Genomic DNA, 21,909 nt, shown 5'->3' with positions numbered 1-21,909 from the left:
AAATGTATGTTCTGATTATTTATAATATTGATGGACCCAGGTTTGCACTTGCTGCGTGTGTGTGTTTGGCCTAGACTACATATGACACATGTCAGCTATAATGTTTTATGTGTGTATGTAAGTCAATGCTGAAATGTCTAAAAAGCTTTTTCCTCACCCTTCATACTGCCCTTCACCAGGCCCTGCTGGCTACAAAGGATGTTTGAGCATGTGAAAGTACACACATGCAGTGCATATTGTACACACACAACTGAGAAACGACAGAGTAGTCTATTTGTATCTGTGTACAGGGATGAGATGCCACTATGTCAAACACACCAAACTTAAGTAATAAGTGACAAAGATGTAAAAACAGAGACAAAAGGTGTAAAAATAAACTACTAATATCACAATCTGGAACACTGTTATCATCCTTGGTGCAGTAAGTGTACACAGTGCGCTTCATATCACCACAGTACCAGTTACTGTGGTGATATGAAGTACAGTACATGTTTACACTCTGTATCTCTGCAACACAACCAGACTGCATGTGTTTTATATGCACAACAACAATACAGATACATACAAACCAGCCATTCAGCAGTTAAACTCTGTAGAGTCATTTAAGTGTTTTGTCATGTTTCAGATCCACAGCTCTGCATTTAAAATGGCTGCCAGTCAGGACTTTACTTTGCAGGTATCACACCATTAGAGATAAATCCCACTTGTATTTCTGCAGCCACGCCAAAGAAGAGACTCATCAATATCCTCCCACACTGCAACTCTCCAGCAGTGTCAAAACTGCCAGAAATGACACAGCTGCAGGACAATATCATTTGTGTGGCTGCAGAGGATGACTGTGTGGGTGTGTGGGGAAGAACCAAAGATAGTGGAAGCACTAAGGTGGAATATTTCTGACTGACCAATGTTACAAGAAATAATCAAAAGGTAAGTCCTAAGACTCAAAAACATTAAAGTACACAACCCACAGAATGGCGCTGTGTCATGTGAACAAGACAGGTAAGGGTTTCATTGGAAACCACTGTTGTTCCAATGCTGTAAACAGCTGCAGACATCACAGACAGAGTAGTTGTGGCGCCTCTTCCCGTTTGTTTTTAAGTCATTCTTTAGCTGTCTAATTCCCTATCCCAGCTCTTAGCTTGGTTTTACTGATGTTAGCACACCTCAAACCCGCTTTCTCCCAACATCTTGGTTTGAATTCACTCCTGTTAACTCTCTCAGCTGTCTTTGTAGCCTTTTACAGTTTAGTCTGAAATAAGGAGTTCTCCTTTCTCTCGCTTATTTCTCTCACACTCTTTTATTCTCCTTCAGTAGTTGGCGCGGCTCCACGCGCACACTCGCGTGCCCGTGTGTGTGCTTTTACTCTCAGGCGCGTGTCAAACAGTCCAGTTACACATTCCGACAGAGAGGGACAGAAAGCGTATGTGAGAGAGAGACGGGGAGAGACAAGGGCGCAGAAAAAATGTCTTGATGGATTATTGGATGACCCTGGATTCCCATTACGCAAAAAGGACTCTAATTTTCTCAGCCATGGACTGGACAAAGTGAGCTTAAACCGACCAGTTAATCGCGCGAGCAGAGGTAAGACAGTCAAACTAATGTTATTCTTGTGGAGAATATCTCCAGGTACTCTCTGTGTATTACTGTCGCCTTACTGTAGCCAAAGAAACGTGTGTCTGTAAAATGTCTGTGTGTCTGTGATTGATGACTTGCTGTTGGTAAAAATTCTTTTGAACAAAATGTAGACTGAGAGAATAGGAAAGCTTTAATCAGTGGATCTTGTTCCACAGTGACTAGGCTGCCAGGATACTGTAAGTTTTTCAACATTAGTGATATGATGATTAATACTTAAGGCTGATCTGCTGTGGCCAAATGGCAAACCATAGGCTTCGCAAACAAAAATGTACCATATGATCAATAATATTGTCTAATTGTCTGAAACTTTATATCAAATCTAATGACAATGGGACCTTTGAAAGGGTTTGATTTTTGTTCATACTGTGTAGTATCTCCATTCACCTGTAAACATGGCTCAAGAGCATGTTTTATCGTTCCAAATTACGCATGACGCACAGTCCACATTCAGTTACACTAAAGTTTCTGCCACCAGGTAAACGGAGCGCCGCAATGGACGCAGAGAGTCTAATTCAACACATTGAACGAGACACAGAGGCCACCTCCTCTTTGCCGCTATCAATGACCACTGACTGGATGGAGGACGGAAACGACACGACAGGGAATCAGTTCCAGCAGCCAGACTGGCAGGTAAGGCGAGAAATTAATTGATCTGGTTGACGTCACAACAAGCTGTTTTTATTTTACTAGTGGAAGGCTTTACATAAAAGCAGATGATGAAAGACTGAATGAATGAATACATGCATACACGCAATAATAAAATCTAATAATCCTATAAAAATCTCCTCTCCTCTCCTCTGCTCTCCTCTCCTCTGCTCTCCTCTCCTCTCCTCTGCTCTCCTCTCCTCTGCTCTCCTCTCCTCTCCTCTGCTCTCCTCTCCTCTCCTCCTCCTCTCCTCTGCTCTCCTCCTCCTCTGCTCTCCTCTCCTCTCCTCTGCTCTCCTCTCCTCTGCTCTCCTCTCCTCTCCTCTGCTCTCCTCTCCTCTCCTCTCCTCTGCTCTCCTCTCCTCTCCTCTCCTCTGCTCTCCTCTCCTCTCCTCTCTCAGGTGGCTCTCCTTATCATTCTGGTGTCCATCACTGGGAATGTCACAGTCATCTGGATCATCCTTGCTCACAGACGTATGAGGACTGTAACCAACTACTTCATTGTAAACCTGGCCTTCTCTGATGTTTCCATGGCAACTTTTAACACCCTTTTTAACTTTGTCTATGCGGTTCACAATGACTGGTACTTTGGCCTGGGCTACTGCAGATTCCAGAACTTCTTCCCCATCACAGCCATGTTTTCATCAATATACTCAATGGCTGCCATCGCAGTGGACAGGTAAGAAAGCTGTCTTTACAACTGAGTTAACCATTTAATATTTTTTAAAGCACAGTTGGGCAGACATGTTTTTTTAAAATGCTGCCAAACTGAACACATCAGCTTTTAAGAGACTGTTTTGTGCAAGCAATAAACAGTAATGAGGCAGCAGAGTGACTGATCCTCTCTTCCTGTAAAATGCCATTTAGTAGCTGCATGTGTCAAAACAGATGGATGTCATCCTACAAAAATAATCAACTAGCCACTACAGAAACCCAGCAGAGGTGGTGCATATTGTATCCACATATCCCACATACTGATGTCTCTTTTTTAACTTTTTTTAATATGGTAAACAAACTGGCAGATCTGGGCATGCCCAGTACAATGTTTCACAGGAACACTGACCATTTTAGGATCAAACATCTCATTGTACATTTAGTCATGATATATGAACAGTATCATTTGATATAATCAGTGACGGTCGAGCCAATGAAAACCTAATGAAGGAGATATGGGTCACCAGGCGGCAGAGACACAGATGTCATTAATGCTTACTGGAGCATGAATGGTCAATCTGCTGTGAATCTTTGCTCAGTATAGTATATACAGCTGAGTGTGTACACTCTGTCATAAACACAAAGAACTGCACATACACTGGCTCTGTCAGCGAATGTCCTATGTTTAATAACATTACTACATTGATTACACTGCCAGGCTCATTGAAGCTGTGGTCAAACAAAGGTTTGCTGACCAGAACTTGAACCCTTTTGACAACAGCTGGGTGGTTACATTTCCAGATGTTTTCAAGCAGCAAGCTAAAGACTGGTAAACTAAACATGTTGTAATTGTGATATTTAGAGAAGCTGCTCTTGTGTGTGTCGAAATGTGTTCATTTATATTAACATGGAAGCTGTTGGTCTGAGTACTTGAACAGTATATTTATGCTCCCTCTGAACACTTTGACATTTTGTTATTAAATTCATTCAATTTTTGTTTATCAAAGTCTAACTACTTTTGAGAGCATTGTATGCTGCAATGCAGATGTCCCATATCACACATTTCACTATTCTCTCATAAGAGAGCATGAGCCATATGAGATACATGACTCGGAGCCCTGTAGCAGATGCAGTGATTAATGAGCCTTGTGCTATGATATCAGTGCAGGTGTAAAATGTGCTTATAATGTAAGAATTCCTGCTCAGTAGTTTATGAAATCATCACTTTATTGTTAGTCTGGCGTTCTCTTTGGTATCATCAGCTGCAGACAACAATCACATCAAAAACAGGAACTGCTATGCATCATCATTTCATCCATAAAACAGATTTTTTACGAACCCTTTAGATGTGCCCCTGTTCCATTAAAAACAGGGTGAGGAGCAAAGTTGCTGGAACTGACCGTGAGGGCTGTGAAATACGGTTGATGTAACTACGATTCTTCAGCAGCATGCTGTAAAAATGAATTTCATCTTTATGCAAATGATTTTATGCATGATGATTCAACTTTATTGTCCGTAAAACACTCACACTGTCAGGCTGAATAATACACACTTGTGATTCATGTCCATTCATGAATGACTGTAATTGTGTCAACACTGAGTATTGTTATTATGAAAAAAAGTCAGATTGCAGCTTAAGTTGGGTTGCCTTGGCCACCACATTTATTTTCTTATTATTATCACCTTTTTTAAAGATTGTTCATTTTGTAACCTTTGAACAGGTTACACCTATAGGAGAGCTGTTGTCCTTCAACTAAAAGATACTTAAACATGCAGTAACTTTCATTTTCATAATTTATACCATTAACAGTTAATGATAATGATTTCTCATAACACACAATAAAAAACATACATATATCTTGATAACGATGATCGATAATAATCTGCAGTAACTCTCAATATACTGATGTGTGTTTTTATCACACTGACTCAACTGAAAGTATTGTGAATATGAATGTTTTTGGCAGGTAACACATCTAGGGGCAGGCAGATAGAGTCAAACAAGCAGAGCAGACCTGATGCCTTCTTCAGTCAACACATTTATTGTCATTTTAATAACATTTCTAAAAGACCAGTTCTTAATTCTCAGGTAGAATTTGTACCATTGTCCACCTCATTATTCCTGTTACTGTATGGAATGTAAATGAATGGATATAAAACAACACCAGGACCTGTCCGTCCTAAAAGATATCTTTACACAGCTGTTCTTCACCTCTTCACCAGGTACATGGCCATCATCCACCCCCTGAAGCCCCGCCTCTCTGCCACCTCGACAAAGGTTGTGATCGCCCTGATATGGATTGTAGCAGTCTTACTGGCTTTCCCTCAGTGCTACTACAGCGTGACTAGATTTACTACCCCAGAACTGTGTGCATGGTTGACTGGCCTGATGAATATGGAGGACCCCATCAACTGAGGTTAGGGAAACAAAAAGCATTTAAATTCTGTGTTGTAAAGCCTAGTAATCGACTAGTAAATCTATAAAGGGTGTGCCATAGTTAAGTATTGTAATGTGAAGTCTGCTAAAACACAGACGAAGCATATAAATCAAACAGGTATTCAGAGCAGTTTCTTTGTCATCGTATCAACAGGTGTATTAGCTGCTGTGCTCTCTCTGTGCCCCTCTTAGCTACCAGTATGCTGTGATATTGCTTATCTACTTGCTCCCCCTGCTGGTGATGCTGGTGACCTACAGCATAGTTGGCAGATCGCTGTGGGGTAGTCACATCCCCGGAGAAGCATCAGACCATTACCACGGCCAGATAACAGCCAAGAGAAAGGTGCCACACTTTTGTTTCCTACTGTCTAAATCTAGTCTAAACGTAGTTTTCTTTATTTAAATGAGTTGGCTGCTTGTTTTTCTGTGATTTTCTGCAGGTTGTAAAGATGATGGTTGTTGTAGTGCTGACCTTTGCCCTCTGCTGGCTGCCCTATCACGTCTACTTCATTCTAGGATCTTTTAACAGAGATATATATAAGCAGCATTACATACAGCAGGTGAGCAGCTGTCGCTCTGGTATTTCTGACCGTGTAATTAGATTTATATTTATCTATGTTTGTGTCTGTCTCAGGTGTATCTGGCCATATTCTGGCTGGCAATGAGTTCAACCATGTACAATCCTATCATTTACTGCTGCCTAAACCAAAGGTAAAATATACAGCAGTACATCTCTCCACTTTTTTTCCACTTTTAGTGATTATTCTTCTGTTTCTCTTTCCGCAGGTTTCGTGCTGGATTCCGTCATGCATTTGCTGGTGTCCCTTCATCAAAGTGTCAGAGGAGGACAAGATGGAACTGCTAGTACACACACACCTTTAGAGTCACCATGACTCGCAGGCCGCAATGACACTTCATGCTCACACGCTCGATCAAAAAAAGCAACACCAACAACACAAACACGGCTGTCGACAATGACCTAAACACAGAGAAGGACATGCAGCTCAACAAGCGCACGCCAGGAGTTTGCTTTGATAAGAAGCTGGACGATACAAAATCTCCAGCTGCCAAACTTATGGAGTATCCCCGCTGACTTGGGATTCAGGACGAGGACAGTCTCCATGGGAACACTAAAATGCTCACAACGGAACTGACAATGAACAACTTATAACATTTATTCATGTGGAGATCCTTGCAGGTGGATTTGGGACCATTACCATAAATGAATGTGACTCAGGCTGTGTTTTGCTTTCAATACCAAGGCTGGTCATGGTGAGTGAAAAAATAAACTGGACAATGAGCAAGGGTGTCATATTTGCTGCAATTTTGAAGACAAGTCCCAGCCATCCTTCCTCCACTGCTGGCCTCATACTTCTACATCCTCTGGATATATTAGCATTGTTAGATACGTTAGCAGTGGTGGTTTTGCAGTGTGTAGACCTGATGAAACAGGTCCACTGGCATCAGCATTAAGCCTTAATATTGTTGTTGGTGTGTTTTTATGTTTGATACAGGATTTTCAAAATGTTCCAAAGAGCATTATCAAAAGCAGTGGTAGTGTTTAATGTGACTTTTTATATGGTTCTCTATGGTCACTACATCAACATGACTTTCAGAGGAATACATGAAACATAGAGAACTTAGAATGTAGAAGAATGTAGATAACTCGAGCTAGCTGCTCAAACTGGTCTGTTCATCACTCAGACTTTGAGGACAAGTGTGTGTGTGTGAACCATTCATTCTTCCACATGCATGTATAGAATTTCTCCTTGACTCAACAACATAACAGGACCAAATGGCAACTGAATATTCTGCATCTGTAAGAAGATATGATCCTGGTGTTTCTTTCTCCTTGCTCTTTGTGTCAGTGCTGTATAAAATGCTGCAGGGCTTTTTAACACAGAATCGAACAACATGTAAGGTTTGTATATTGTATGAAGGTTGACCATGTTTATCTGTGCTGCCATGGAACAAGCAGAAAAATACTTCTTTAACAAACAATGTTCTTTTGCTGAGCTGATAAATGAAAACAAAATCATGTATAGTATCCATTAATGCACATGATTCACTGGTTCCCTTTTTAAATTTACGAGTGTTGTAAATTTGCAAATATGCGAAATACTTCTGTAGTTAGTCTGTACTATATTGATGCCATATTGATGACTTTGATCACAGATTTACTTTTAAAAGCTTCCTGACATTGTTCATATTACATTCAGCCTTGGATAATTTTTAGTTGTCTGTTGGCATGTTACTGTATACTGTAACTTACTGTACTGTTCTCTCTGATACTTGATTCTTCGGTGTGCAGTATGTTGTATATATATTGTAATTTCTCTGGTTCATACAGCTGTGATATTTTTACCACTGCAGTCTATGTTAAGACTCTGAAGTACCGCTGCCTGATGTGAAATGTAACACTGATCATCTGCTGATAATGTGTAAATACTATAGAACTTGTGATTCTTGCACTTTGATAGTGAGGTCATCATATTGCAAATACTGTAGCCTGTGAGTATTTCAGATTGTTCTAAATGCATTTACTCTTTCACTTTTAACATACACACAGTGGCAGCATGAACCATCTGTATTTGTTGACTACTCAAAACTTTTGTTCATAAAAGTTACATAAAGTTACAAAAAAGTTTAATGTGACAGTGGCAATAAAATAGAACGCAGTAATTATGGTTTTTGTGAGTGGCCCACAGCTACACACACACAGGTCAGAGGTCTGGAGGTAAGTTCTTTGTGGAGTTGCTGCAGAGTTATTGCTCAATAAGAAGATGTCAGATTGAATTCTGAGGTCAATAAGGGAAAAATCTCTGGTGCAAAAACAACAACAGTGTCATTTGACACAGGTTTGTTTGTATTTAGTGACTGATTGACAGTGTTGGAAGATACAGTCTAGGCTTTGTGAACAGAAGCAAAGAGATTATGATTGTGAGGGTGTATGTTGTGCAAACATCTGGCAGGTGTCATCTTAAAAACTGAAATCAATATTTGATCAAAGAAAAAGGTGCCTGTGAACATATTCACCAATATTTCATTATTTGTTTTGCCTGTATATATATTAACAGTGCTACAAATGAGTCACACAATAATTCAGTTGTCCTGAGCTTATAGATCATATAGCAAGTTTTAGCAATTCCTTTTGAATGTCCTTTGGTTATGTTCTTGTACACAGAACATATATAGAGTTTGGCCAGTGTTGTTCCTCTGGCACCCGTATTAGCACCACATTCCTGTTTTATGGCTGTACTGTTGAACAGTGACATTGGTGACACCTTGTTAGGGATGAGCAGCGCAAGAGCGTGTACAGACGACACCTTTTCAACAACTGTTAATCGTACCACCGACAGGACATCTTTCGCAAAGCGAACAGTCTCGGATTGATCCGGATATTCACATTCAATAAACAAAGGTAAAGATACAGTATAAGTCCCCATTCTTCTTCTAGGCTCCTCCCTGTAAATGCAGCTAGCTGATAGCCTCTCCTGCGTGCATCAATATTGCACTCTACAGTAACATCTTCCACCATCTCCCCATATAAAAATAAAATAAATAGCAACAATGTATGTATAGCACATTGTATTATATCTGGGTACGACATGTAAAAATGTTAAAGCAAAAATATTCCCTTTCACCTCATTACACATTTATATTATATTTTTCATATTTCCCTTTTCCTTTTTCCTGTACACACAGTGAGCAGTCTACAGCAGGCAGCAGACACACTAAAACAGTGTTTTTGTCCCTGCTTATACTGAACAATTTGCACGGATCAACATTTTTCCTGTAACTGATGTGCAGGACATGTTTCAACAACAGACTGCACTTACCAAAGATATCCACTAGATGGCAACAGAGGGGTATTACAGGTTTGTGTGTGAAGCCCTGCAGTTCTTTAAACAGGAGCTGAGTGTGTGTTTTATCGTCCTGATAAGTTATATTACACTTATCAAAATCACAAAACTGCAAGACCCTTAAGAGACCGGGTGTTGTAATATTGGTTAAAAAATAATAATCTAACTAAAACAGAGTCTGGCTCCTGTAGTTAACAGAGAAAGCCGTCTCCTTTTCTCTCAGTCACGTAGACACAGGCTAAAGTAGCTATAGGAGCGTGAGGTGTTGACTGGAATGGTTTGACTTTAGAGAAAAGGAGACAATGGGTGAGAGAAGGGGGAGGGAGGGGGTAGGACTGGGATGGAGATTTTCCTCTTATTATTATTATTTATTATTTAGCTCTTGCCTCAGCCGGCAGCCCACAGCTGTGATGAGGGCGGCACCTTTCCCACTGCCGTCTTCTGACAGCAGGAACTTCACGTTACACTGAGGAGCCAGTTCAGCAACTGTCTGGTGCATGATCCCAGAGAAACTACACAGAGACAGAGAGGGATTGATGCCATGTTAGGAAACAGCATGAACATTAAGGAGACATTGAGGTTGACATTACAGTGGGTCAGTTTTACTGAGCAGCCAAACTGGGTTACCAGGTAACATATTTAACACTACCTGTTACTGGTAGAACAAGAGTGGCTGAACAAGAAAAATAAATGTCACCTTATCTATGACCTGATCTAAAACTACCAAACCTGAAGAGAGGGGTGGGGTGAAAGTGTTTACTTAACCTGACGTATTTCTCCTGTATTGTGCAATCAAGACATTTCCTATTTAATATACACTATAACTAAAACACGACCCAACACGATCAGCACATAATCAGTCTTTAGTTTAGAATTCATAGATTATGTGGTGACTTTAGAAATTTGTTCAAAAATAAAATATACAGTTAAAAGCTGAAATAACTACACTATCCAAACTCTTTTAACCAGCTTAATTGCAAAAAAATATCAATTTATATATTTAGTTTTATGTAGGCACTGTCTTATATACTGTGATCATTTCGACAGCACACTTCTGTTTTTAGAGCATTGTGGAGCTGTTGTTGTGGCAAAACAAACATTACGTCCGTTTCTTATTCAGTCTATTTCAAAAATTATTATTATTATGTTACTTACTGTGGATGTAATTTGTACAGTGTCCCATCCACCCCTACAGTGATGTCCAGATGGTCCAGTCCTCGGTTCTCCCTAATCTTATCGACCACAGCAGCCATTCCTGCACCACACAGCTGAGCTGCACGGTGTGACACGGCTCCACATACCTAACAACAAAAACCATTATCTTTATTGCAACAGACTGCACTGGCATTGAGTTTGCTCAGCCAGAAAACTGCATGTACAGCCACATAATATCTGCACTTTCTCAGATTTGTATTGTGGGAATTGTAGGTCTCTTTCATGGTGTCACACTCCTTACCTCTTTGACTATGATACTGTCATCACATGTGCTGTCCAGCCCCAAGTGCTGCAGGATGGACCTCACCTGCAGTAAGGCCAGCCTGTCACTGGAAAAAGACACACACAAAGAGACTCAGGCATGGAAAGATGTCATGCACCTTAAAAGGATCAGAATCAGTAACCTAACAAAACAGGGAAAGTCGCTTTGTATTCCAGTCATGTAACAACCCCGATGAAAGTGAAGAACGCACTGCAACTTTTATAGACGCACAAACAGGAACACAGTGCTCAGTGTTTGGTTTACCTTTCTATCTGCGAGAGGAACTTTGTCTCGAAGATGCCTCGGGTCTTCAGTGTTTCGGAAATCTGTCCTCTGAACAGGAACCCTTTCTTGGTCATGTCTATGAGGATGTTCCGCACAATTTCACCCAGGTACATCCCACTGCACATCTTTTCATATCTAAAACATGAATAACCACAAGAGGGCACAAAACACACATATAAAATATGTGTCTGCAGAAACATAAAGTCCAAGACATGAAGGGTTAATGTTTCGACAGGTGTTTCTGACACAGTGTGTGTGTGTTTGTGTTTGCACCTTTGTTTGCCTGGATTGAGGGAGAAGTCATCCACCGCGCGGTCGTACTCTGTTCTAATGTCGTCAAGGCATCCGTTGTCACCGAAAGCCCCCCACTCCATGTTGACACACATCCGCCCCTGATCGCCCTCGATCATCTCAATGTTCCTCATCTCCTCCATGTAGCATGCATTACTGCCAGTGCCTGTAACATGACAGACACTTTAGACGGATAAAGCACAAACACGTGGATGTTGCAGAGTCGAACAAAAAATGAAGAACTAACCAGCAATCAGTCCAATCTCACAGGTGGGCTCTTCATAGGCACATGTCATCATGGTTCCTACAGTATCGTTCACTACGGCAACAACATCCAGGTCAAACTCCTGAGAAGAAACACATACATCATTGTAATGAATAATACATATATTTTGCACAGTGAGGATGGTAAATGATGCTGCTGCTGCTTATGTCCCACCTCTCTCCTCTTAATGGCCTCCCTCAACAGACCCACCACATCTTCTCCTTCACAGTCTGTAGCCTTGAAGCCCTTGGTCCATGTCACCAAGATGCCCTGTACACACAGAGGTTCTGGATTTCATGTGACAACTGCATTTATTGTGACTTGATACCTCTGGCACAAGAATTTCCTTCGGGATTAATAAAGTTTTATCTTATCTTATCTTATCTTATCTTAATGTCATGGATTGCGCAGTTGACAAACTATTTTAACAAGGTCTTATATAAGTTAACAGTGTCAAGACACAGGCTGTTGGGTAGTGCACTCACAGCATCCAGGCTGGTCTGTCGGCAGGGAAACGAGAAGGTGAAGCCCAGAGGAAGACGAGCGTTCTTCATCCCCATGTAGTCCAGGAAGTCACTGATACAATGCACTATATGATCAAACAACTGCAAGAGGAGACAACACAGGCATTAGCTGTCACTTCTATAGATTTAAATTGCATGGCAATATGAACAAATGAATCATTCTACACATGAATTTAAACCTTTGTGAAGCCACATCAAGCACTCTCTTTGGATTTCCCAGAAAACAAATCATTGCATTCTGTATGTATTGCATGGAATTGACAGAATGACTTTATAATTTGACTTGTCTGCAGAATTAGAGATGTGCAACAGAGAAAGAACAGAAGGTACAGTGTGTGCTGTTTTTCATTCTGGTGCCCTGTTTGGATGAATTCAGTCATTGTCCATCTCACCTCCTCCCCTGTGCCCTGCATCACTTCTAAAGGAATAGCATAGATCTTGTTGTGCATCTCTACAGTTCTCCTCTTCCCAGAACGAATCTTGACCATCAGAACTCTGAAGTTGGTTCCTCCTAAATCCAGAGCCAGGAAATCACCGTGCTCTGGATGTCAGGGAGAGGGACAGGCAGATAAATACCCAATTCAAATTGTTATGCTGTACATGGAGGTCTGTCTTACTGTTTTCTAACTGGAAATGTGCAGTTGTATTTTAGATTCTGTATGTAAAAGGCTTTCAAACAGCTGAATATTGATCAGATCTGTCAGGTCCGTGTTACCTGTGCCATCAGGAGTGCTTCGTACAAATGTTGGCAGCATTTTGACAGTAGCGGTATCCTGAGTGCTCTTTGAAAGGCCATTTTGGATCTCTGTCCTCATTCGCTTCTTTACCTGCAGAAAAAGAGAATATTCAGGTTGTTAACTATACAGTTGCACACAGAGAGCGTGATAGGAGTTACGCACTGCTTTTTCCTCTCCTCACCTCCAGGAGTTGTTCAGTCGTCAGGCGGAATTCAGACAGTATTTCGGCAATTTGTCGTGACTGTTCGGCAAGCCTGTAAGCCACAGCTGTCACCATCGCAGCACCTTTTCCACTGCCACTCTCTGACAGGAGGAATCGAACATCGGCATCCGGGACCAAGCGCCTGACCGTCTTATGAAGACGTCGGGCATATCTGAAACAGATACAAACAGTTTAGCATTTTTACATCATCAGCCATACTAAAGAGGAGCTAACATGCAACACAACCCAGTATATATTTAACCTTACTGTGACCATGACTTTGTCCTTAGTCTTTTTGGACACTTACTGTGGATGCATCTTGTAGAGAGAGCCATCGATTCCTACAGTAGTTCGGAGACGTGTCACCCCTTTGTTTTCCTTTAGCCTCAGCAGTATGGCTGCCAGAGTGGCAGCTATCAGGTTGGCAGAGCGGAAAGACACAATGGTACAAACCTGAAGGAAGAGAAGGAGGTGAGCCAGAAGTCCAAATGTTGTTAACAACATGTTAATGTGGGATTTCCACACCGATACACACATGCTGCACAGCAATACAGTCCTCCGTCGTAGGATCCACACCAAGTTTGGTCAAAATCTCTCGCGCCTTGACCAAACCTTCCTTACTCCTAAACAGGAGAGAGGTACAGTGACACATGTAATGGAATGATTGAATTGTAAATTATTTATTTCTGACTGATAACACCCTTCCATATGACTTACTTCTCTATGGCTGACACATGTTTGGTCTCAAGCTTTCCTTTAGTAAGCAGCTCAGGAGTGATCCTTCCCTCGAACAGCTGGCCTTCTCTGGCCATCTTCACCAGGATGAGACGGACCAGCTCCCCCATGTACATCCCACTGACCATCTTCTCAAACCTGCAGCAAGCACAGAAACATATTTAACATTCTAATATTTGGATTAACACCACTACACTGTGATTTTCAAGTGAATAACTATCCTTTCAAAATGCCTTTAGAGCTTTGCAATTTATTTTACTTCATCAATAAGCCTGTGATGCTTTTTGCTTTAACGTACAGCTGTTTGCCTGGGTTCAGAGAGCCTCGGTCTATCTCTCTGTCAAACTCTGTCCTGATGTCTTCCAGCCTGCCGTCATCGCCAAAAGCTCCCCACTCAGTGTTCACACACATCCTGCCCTCATCTCCCTCCACCAGCTGAATGTGACGGAGTTCCTCCATGTAGCATGCGTTGGTACCTGTACCTAAAAACACACAAAGACCACTTGTTTAATTTGTATATTCATTTTGTATATTCCTTCAAAAAATACAATTATTTGCTTGCTTTTGACAGTATTGGATACAGTTTATCTAATTTCTGTTTTACTTCTTTGACTTCTTCGTACACTTTTTAATGCACAGTACCTATTATAATGCCGACTTCACAGCGCTGGTCATCGAAGCCACAGGTCATCATGGTTCCCACAGTGTCGTTCACTACTGCCATTATGTCAGCATCATAGTCCTGAAATGAATGAAGCATGCAAGGTTTACAGTCATTCTGCATCCTAGGCTTAAACTACATTAATTAGTGCTTAAATTAGATAAAAGAAGATACTCACTCCTCGTTTTTTAATTGCTTTGTTGAGCAGCGTAACGACATCCATTCCCTCCACTCCACTCGCCTTGAAGCGCTTTGTCCATGTCATCAGATAACCCTGGACAGAGAGACAGGGGCACATAAGCAGGACACAAAGTTTTATTAGATTGAGCTTCATTGTGAAAGCAGGCAGGGCAGCACTGCAACATATTTGTATGGTTTGAAGGAACAATATTAAATGGAAAAAACCCATTACCTCATCTAGCTTGGTCTGCTGGCAGGGGAAGGAGAAGGTAAAACCAACTGGGAGTTTCTTGTCTTTGATGTGTTGTTTTTCCATGAAGTCACCGAGACATTCTGCCACGTGGTCGAACAGCTGGAACAGCAGTGGAAAGAGGGAGAGGTGGTGTCAGGTGGGCCTCGGGGGGACTGTGTATGTGGGCAATCTGAGCGTATTTCCTGTGAACCTACTTTTGTTCCACTGCCGTGAAGGATGTCCTCTGGTGTGTCATAGATTTGACTCTCCATCTGAACCGTCTGTTTCTTCTCATGGCTCACTTTGACCCGAAGGATCCTGAAGTTACTGCCTCCCAAATCCAGTGCAATGAAGTCTCCTTTCTCTGTGGAGGCACAAAGGGTGGAGACAGAGACACAAATGTCACAGAGAGTGGAATCCTCACTTAACAGCTCCTCCAAGTACAGAATGACAGTAAGCTTGTTTGACTCTATTGTGCCCTAATGATTCTCAGAGACAGACTTAAGCTGCACTGGTAGCTGCTTATCATTCATAATAGGGTTAAGAGAACCTTCTGACCTCAGATAAAACTGTCAGGAACCTGTCAGGATTTATCCAGTACCAACAGATCAACCATCATCAGAAAGCATATATGAGATCGGTAACAGAAATTGTTTTTTATCTCAGTCAGGAGGAGCGGTGAAACATTTTCACAAAAATATGAGTCCAGTTGCCTCTATATTAAAGCCATGGATACATTATGACCTGGATGAATGAGAGCCAAAGACATTTCTGTGGTTGACACGCAGTAACATTTGTGCCTCAGCTTTTGGACAGTACTCACTGAACACATGCATCTCTAAAACTGCTGTCAATGATGGTAAAAGAAAAATGTTTCAAATGTACAAAAGTCAAGTTGTCTTTTGAGTAAATGTTGACTTAACTTTCATAAATGTGATTTTGTCCCACAGCAGTGTCATGATGAGGCCACGGTGTGTAATATACCACTGTGATGCTGGTGTTGTAATTTTAAGACTGACATTTACTCACTGGCAGTTCTCAGACAATAGCTGCAGGATTAGTGTTAATCTCTGATTTGTGTGCAAGGTTTTGTGCCCTGAGCTACAGCTTTCATGTTGTTGACTAACTTGTTGTATAACAACTGAAAGAATATATTAAGAAAATATATCGGTTGCAGGACACGATTAGGAGGAAGAGGGAGCCTCACTGTCATTAAAGCTGACAGAAGGTATCTGCACCTGTATTCATGTGGACAGATGCTCCTTTTCTGTATGAGGCCTAGACAGCAGGTAGGTAGGAATGCACAAGCCAGAGTGCTACAGAAAGGGACCACCTTACTCCTGCAAAAAAAGCTCCCTCTCTGTGGTAAAAGAGAGGTTTGGGCATACTAACCTGATCCATCTGGGATTGACCGCACAAATGTTGGCAGCATCTTCAGTGTAGCAGTGGGATTAGTGTCCTGACCAAGTCCTTTGACCAGCTCCCTGCGAAACCGCTGCATGATGTCCACTAACGTCTCATCAGAGAAACGCATGGAGTACAGGTACTTATCGATCTGAAAACAGTGAAACAGTGAAACAATATGAGTGTTATAGATGAGCCAACATTTAAGGATAAATGCATTATTATCTGACAGACTGTGCTGATAATTCAGATTAACTGTACTTCCCAGACATGCATTACTGCCCTAAATAACTATTTATAGTCATCAATAAAAATAATTCACCTCATGACGACATGGAAAAAAGTACACTGATCCCAGAGAGCTGATGTCAGACAAAGGTACTGTGATTTAGTACTCAGTTACATTCCTCCGCTGCATCGACCACTTAATTGTATTACCATACTTAAAGTAAAGTAAATCTTAATCTTATCATACTGTGGTCGTATCGTACAGCCAATGTATCATGGAGTACTACATCATTTCTGTGACACAGTGAAGACCAGGAAGTACATGATGTGTCACTCAGCCCTGTCAAAAGGCAGAAGGGAGTCCAAAAAGTGAGCACAGTATGCGTCAGATCCACAACACCACATCCACACATTGACTGTGCTGTAAATTTTTACCATGTGTAAGTCATAAATGTTGGCCACTGAAGCTGCCTTCTTTGTAAACTGAGTTTCAAGAACAGGATGTTAAACAATCTGGAGAGAAACCATTATTGCATCACAGTGTGATGACGCAATGTCCTGCATTATGATTTAAAAGTGTGACAAACTACACAGACTGTTCTGGATGTCTTGTACTGGACTCACTAAGAACAAAGTCATCAGGGGCATTTGCATAATCAGTCAGTTTCATAATATGTAAAATACATACAAAGTCATGATGACATAATGAAATATTCACACATGAAGAATGCTTGTGATCATTTAGTATTACTCACTATAAGATATGTGAGCGAAATGTGTAACTTCCTGTTCCAGTCAAACATTGACTGTACTTCCTGTAGTTTATGGTAACTAGCTCAGGACAATTGTCTGCCTCTGAGTGTTTACAGGAAAGTATTTGCTTCATCTGGTCACTGCAGAGGATTGAAAATATGTGCACTGACGCCAAAGGACAAATCCAGTTATTTAGAAGGTTGGAACCAGCAGACATTTGACCTTTATTTTGTTAGACTGTTAATCTCCTGTAAACACAATGTTAGCTGTAGACCTGGACAAGCAGTGGGTAAGAAATGCAGGATGGTAAAGAAAGAAAGCCTAATGTTGAACTTGCAATAACTTTGTAAGCCTTTACACCAGTTGTTGCCCACACTGGCTTATACAGCTACATGTATTGTTACTGGCAGTATATGGCACATTTGTGATATACAGTTTAAACCAGTTATCACACAGGCTTAAACCAATTTTATGCAGCAAACAAACCACATCTGCTGTTTAAACAGTCCCAATGGATTCAAACAGGACAGCTAGTAAACACTATTTTGTACTGGGAAAAAAAAGAATTTAGTGGGCTCTTATTTAAACTATAACATGGTGGTGTCTGTGCTGTATTTGACCCACAAAGTCTGATTCAGATACAATGTTCCTTTAAGAGTTAGATTTGACATTAAAGAGCTGTGTTTAACTCTACCGTCATGTTTGAAAATGTAAATAAGTTGTGATCCTCACATACATGTGAACAGCACTCACTGTTAACTACACTATAGATGTCACATTCCCTACATTAGCTCTAAATGTGGGGTGTTTGGGATGAAAGCTGATGAGCACGTTCTCCTGTCCGACATTTAACATGTCCGACACTGGGCAACATGACACATGCATTTTACATTCATGACTTGTCTATGTTTTGGTGGAGCACCTTCACAGCGGTGACATGTTGGTGCTTGACAACGCCCTCCCCTCATACAGTGAGCCCTCACTAACTGCAGGTTACCATAAAACTAACACACACAGATGCTGGTCAAACGACCTGAGAGACCGAGAAGGCAAGTAAGGATGGAGGAGCTCAGAGGAACAGCACCATTCAGACACTTAGAAGCAAGTAAAAGTAATGGATCCTAGTGTGCACAGGCAGCCAGTGAAGAGAAGATAAAACTAGGTCTATGTACTTGTAGTTGCGTGTGCCAGTTAAAAGATGTGCAGCTGCGTTTTGCTCAAGCCAGGGGGCAAAGAGAACAGAATAGGGCCCAAGATGGATCCCTGTGGGAGTCATACATACCAATGTGTTCTTAATCAGATAATTAAATAAGAAAGCATTCTTAGCTCTACTTAACAATGCCAGACAGCTGGATCTTTGATTACAAATGGGTACTGCATTGCATGAAATCCACTGAACCCCGGGCTACATTCAGGTCCTGCGGCAGGAAATACATTAGCATCTTTGAATCAGCAATTTGTGGCTAGAAACCATGTCTAAGCACTTTTAACATCGTCATCATCTGCTCTGACATAGCAGTGTGTGAGACACTGCACACAGTGTACTGGTCTGCTCACATGAGCTGGGAAATGGCATGTTTACCCCTCAGCACACCTCTGACAGCTTTCTCTGACGCTGCCTAGAGCTTAAATTTCAGGAAGAGATCACGCTCTCTGCTGCTGCTCCTCCCCTCCCCTCTCTCCCCCTTCCTTTCCCTCTCCTTCCATTTGCATTCCTCCCTAGGACAATGCCTTGTTCTCCTCGTCACCTAGAGGTGGTTAGGAGAAGTCACTGAAACCTGACTCCACGTGTATGTGGGTGTGCATGATGTGCACACACACAGCCTCACAATGTGGAAAAAATACTCTACACTGCCTCCCTCCTGCACCTTCCCCCATTTAACATGACACACACACACACAAACTGCTTGGATGCCGACTGACAGCCCACACTGTATCAGGAAGTACAGCCAAGGACACTGCAGTCAGTTGAGTGGATCCACTCAGCTGACTCCTATTGACAACAAACATCGTTTATTGATGACATGCATGCAAGGTTGCTCAATTTTTGAATTATATGTGATTAGAGGAATTCCTTTTGACAAGTCCTGCTCTATGAAAAGCTGCACAATAGCTACACACCTGGTGCTGTGTGTGAGTGTGTGGGTGTAAGCCTCCTCCTGCTGTCACCTGTGGTCACATGGTTCAAAGCTGGCCTATTTTAGGGAGGCTGGGTGAGGAAGAGAGCAGGAGTAACGAGGGAGGGAGATGTGTTGTATTACAGCAGATCCTGGCTGCTGATAAATGTCTTTTACTTTCACAGACTGTGATCCTGACTTTGGCACACCTGGGAATGACAGCTGTGTGTATTACCTTGTGAGTGCACTATTTAACTGAACTTAGAGACAGACAGGGAGAAGGGAGAAGCCTGGGAACTTTTTTCCATTTATACAGGAAAAAAAGACAATGCAGAATCTGCAGTTTATGTGCGACATCATCAGTGTGCGACCTTAAACTGACCCTGTTTCAAATGCGTGTTGAGAAAATGGACTTGGATTCTTTTCAGAGTTGGGAAACAAGAGGTGATGAAGACATGAACAATGACAGCAGTAGGTCTGGAAGTATTTTAACCTTCTCTGACTCACTGTGTTACACACCACAGCACTGTTTGGTACTTAGCAACGTGATTTTATGACACATTCAATCTCTGCGAGTCGTGGAGGTCTGACTGGAAAAGCTCAACACACACACACACACACACACACACACACACACACTGCCCTGAGAGTCACTTAAATTGGTGCAGTCATCTTACACTGGGGAGGGGGGGGGGCACTCTCAGCTGAGAAGTTATGAAAGACACACATTCATGGAGTTCTCTTACAATATGTCCTCTTTCCTTGAAACACTCATATTTAGTCATGGCACAATGAGAAATTAAGACTCGAGGAACTGTCAATCAGGTTAAACTACTGAACTGGATCATTTGTCTCTTATGACCTGATTGTCCTCTCTCTTTCAGATGGGCTCCCTTGAACAAATCGTGCATATCATTTTAACGGGAGCGAAAAGGAACTCAGTGACCCCTGAAAGCACTCCACTCATTTGTCTCCTCATCCTTCTGCTCATGTGCCCTTTCATCCTTGTCATTTACTTCCTCTCTCCTCCTTTTTAACCACACCTCTCATTCTGACATCATGGCACTAATCACACACTCGTTTTGAGCTTACTTTAACATCTCCTTACACAAGCGCACCTCTGTGCTGTCTGTCACGTCTCACTGTGCCGGGGTGATTTGAACGTGTAATGAGACAAATCTCATTAACATGAAATTAAATTACACTAAACAGATCGCCTGCCATGCTTCAGTCACTTCCTGAAAGAGACTTATCAAAGAAAGCCACACACTGAAACATGAACAAAGGGAGTAAACTTAACTGTGAACTTAATGCCCTCTAAAAACATGTGCTCCTCTCCTCTGTGGTTCCCTCACATCACCCTCTCTCTAAAACTCAGACACACTCAACAGCATTAAAAATGGAGGCAGAGAAACAGATAGCACTCACCTTTTTAACCTGGTCATCCTTGAGCTCAGTGAAGTAGTAGGCTAGTAGCTGGGCTGCAATCATTCTGGTCCTCGTTCTCTCACACACTCATGCAGACACACACACGCACACGTTCACCTACAGATGAAGAAAAATCCAAAAAGAAAAGGTAAAAAAAGTAACCCAGATGCTGCTCTGGCCCTGATATAAACTGTCACACACCACAAGAGATATAAAGATATCCTGAGTCCAATCCGGTGTGGTTTAAAATAGACAGAGCTGCTTCATGTGTGGATTAGACTCTACGCTCTTCCTTCTTTGTGCATGTGAGTGAAGGCAGGAAGCATGAGTGAGACAGCAAGTTTAGCTGCAGGAGGCAGAGAGGGAGGAGGGGAGGACCACAAAATGGGCCCTGCCCACTATCTGTGAGCTCATTGGTTAAGAAGGGAGTGTCTAGGAAGGAGGGGTGAGTGCCACATCCTCTTTCAGACAGCAATGGGTCAGCTGATGCCTTGGAGGCAAACTCAGTGATGGAGGCGAAAGAGGGGGACTACCTAACTGGGAGGGGGGAGGGGGGGTATTTGTATATCATAAAGTAAAGTAAAAACATTAGTAAAAGTTTTTAAAAAAATTAGTAAAAACAGTATTAGTAAAAACATGCCTGTAGCTTTTACATGAAGTGTGAGTAGGGTTGGGAGATATTGGCAAAAAAATTAGTCATGATTAATTGTGGCATTTAGCTGATAAAGATTTATTGATTTATTGACAATTAATTGATGACAATTGCACTTACATGTTGACTCTAAATCACCACATTGTTCTAAAATGATACTGACAAATCATCAGTCAAGTTAACTCCTTCATTCTAACAGGTTAAGCTGGTAAGTAGTGATTAGGCACAAACCAGCCATGTTTGAAATATGTATTGATAACAGATGCACAAACTGCTTCAAAATAATAATGAAGCAAACATTTAAAGTAGCTTTGTCCTTCAAATGTTCTTATGTTAAGGTCACAAAGCAGTGCATATCAACATTAGAACTAGAAAAGGGCATTTCCTGAAGAAAATGCAAGTTTGATTGCTGCAGCTGAAGCATTGCTTTAAATGCTGATGTGAAGGATTGCTCTGAATTGCTGGATAATCTGCAATCTGAATTTAATTTGCTGAAACACAGTT

At 41.6% G+C, this 21,909-nt stretch overlaps 2 protein-coding genes across 3 annotated transcripts; one reads left to right on the top strand and one right to left on the bottom strand.

Annotated features, from left to right (window-relative positions):
• The first annotated feature begins 1,381 nt into the window (after positions 1 to 1,381).
• On the top strand, positions 1,382 to 8,208 carry LOC114433277 (neuromedin-K receptor). Its single transcript, XM_075353395.1, is given in 11 exon segments — positions 1,382 to 1,581; positions 2,111 to 2,265; positions 2,682 to 2,959; positions 5,158 to 5,282; positions 5,285 to 5,351; positions 5,564 to 5,714; positions 5,812 to 5,931; positions 6,006 to 6,082; positions 6,158 to 6,183; positions 6,186 to 6,235; positions 6,237 to 8,208. Coding segments are annotated over 10 exon segments (1,077 nt in total). The 5' UTR covers positions 1,382 to 1,581; positions 2,111 to 2,127; the 3' UTR covers positions 6,282 to 8,208.
• A 1,015-nt stretch (positions 8,209 to 9,223) lies between these two features.
• Positions 9,224 to 21,086, bottom strand: LOC114433276 (hexokinase-1-like). 2 transcript variants are annotated; one of them, XM_028401758.1, is made up of 22 exons: positions 20,955 to 21,086; positions 20,754 to 20,870; positions 16,216 to 16,378; positions 15,039 to 15,187; positions 14,824 to 14,943; positions 14,590 to 14,685; positions 14,393 to 14,492; positions 14,049 to 14,232; positions 13,733 to 13,888; positions 13,551 to 13,638; positions 13,323 to 13,468; positions 12,995 to 13,187; positions 12,792 to 12,903; positions 12,469 to 12,617; positions 12,038 to 12,157; positions 11,727 to 11,822; positions 11,535 to 11,634; positions 11,270 to 11,453; positions 10,976 to 11,131; positions 10,691 to 10,778; positions 10,390 to 10,535; positions 9,599 to 9,746 (listed from the first exon to the last, which is right to left on the bottom strand). In XM_028401758.1, the coding sequence occupies exons 2-22, from the start codon at positions 20,814 to 20,816 to the stop codon at positions 9,599 to 9,601; spliced, it is 2,757 nt and encodes a 918-aa protein (XP_028257559.1). In that variant the 5' UTR covers positions 20,817 to 20,870; positions 20,955 to 21,086. The 2 variants fall into 2 exon arrangements, with proteins under 2 accessions (XP_028257560.1, XP_028257559.1); XM_028401759.1 differs by lacking the exon at positions 20,955 to 21,086 and having other exon boundaries at positions 9,224 to 9,746; positions 20,754 to 20,816.
• Between the last annotated feature and the right edge of the window lie 823 nt (positions 21,087 to 21,909).

Source organism: Parambassis ranga, chromosome 3 (assembly GCF_900634625.1).
Source record: "Parambassis ranga chromosome 3, fParRan2.1, whole genome shotgun sequence".
Classification (NCBI taxonomy): Eukaryota; Metazoa; Chordata; class Actinopteri; family Ambassidae; genus Parambassis; species Parambassis ranga.
Note: the sequence above shows the minus strand (reverse complement) of the source record. Positions and strands in the feature narration are given on the sequence as shown.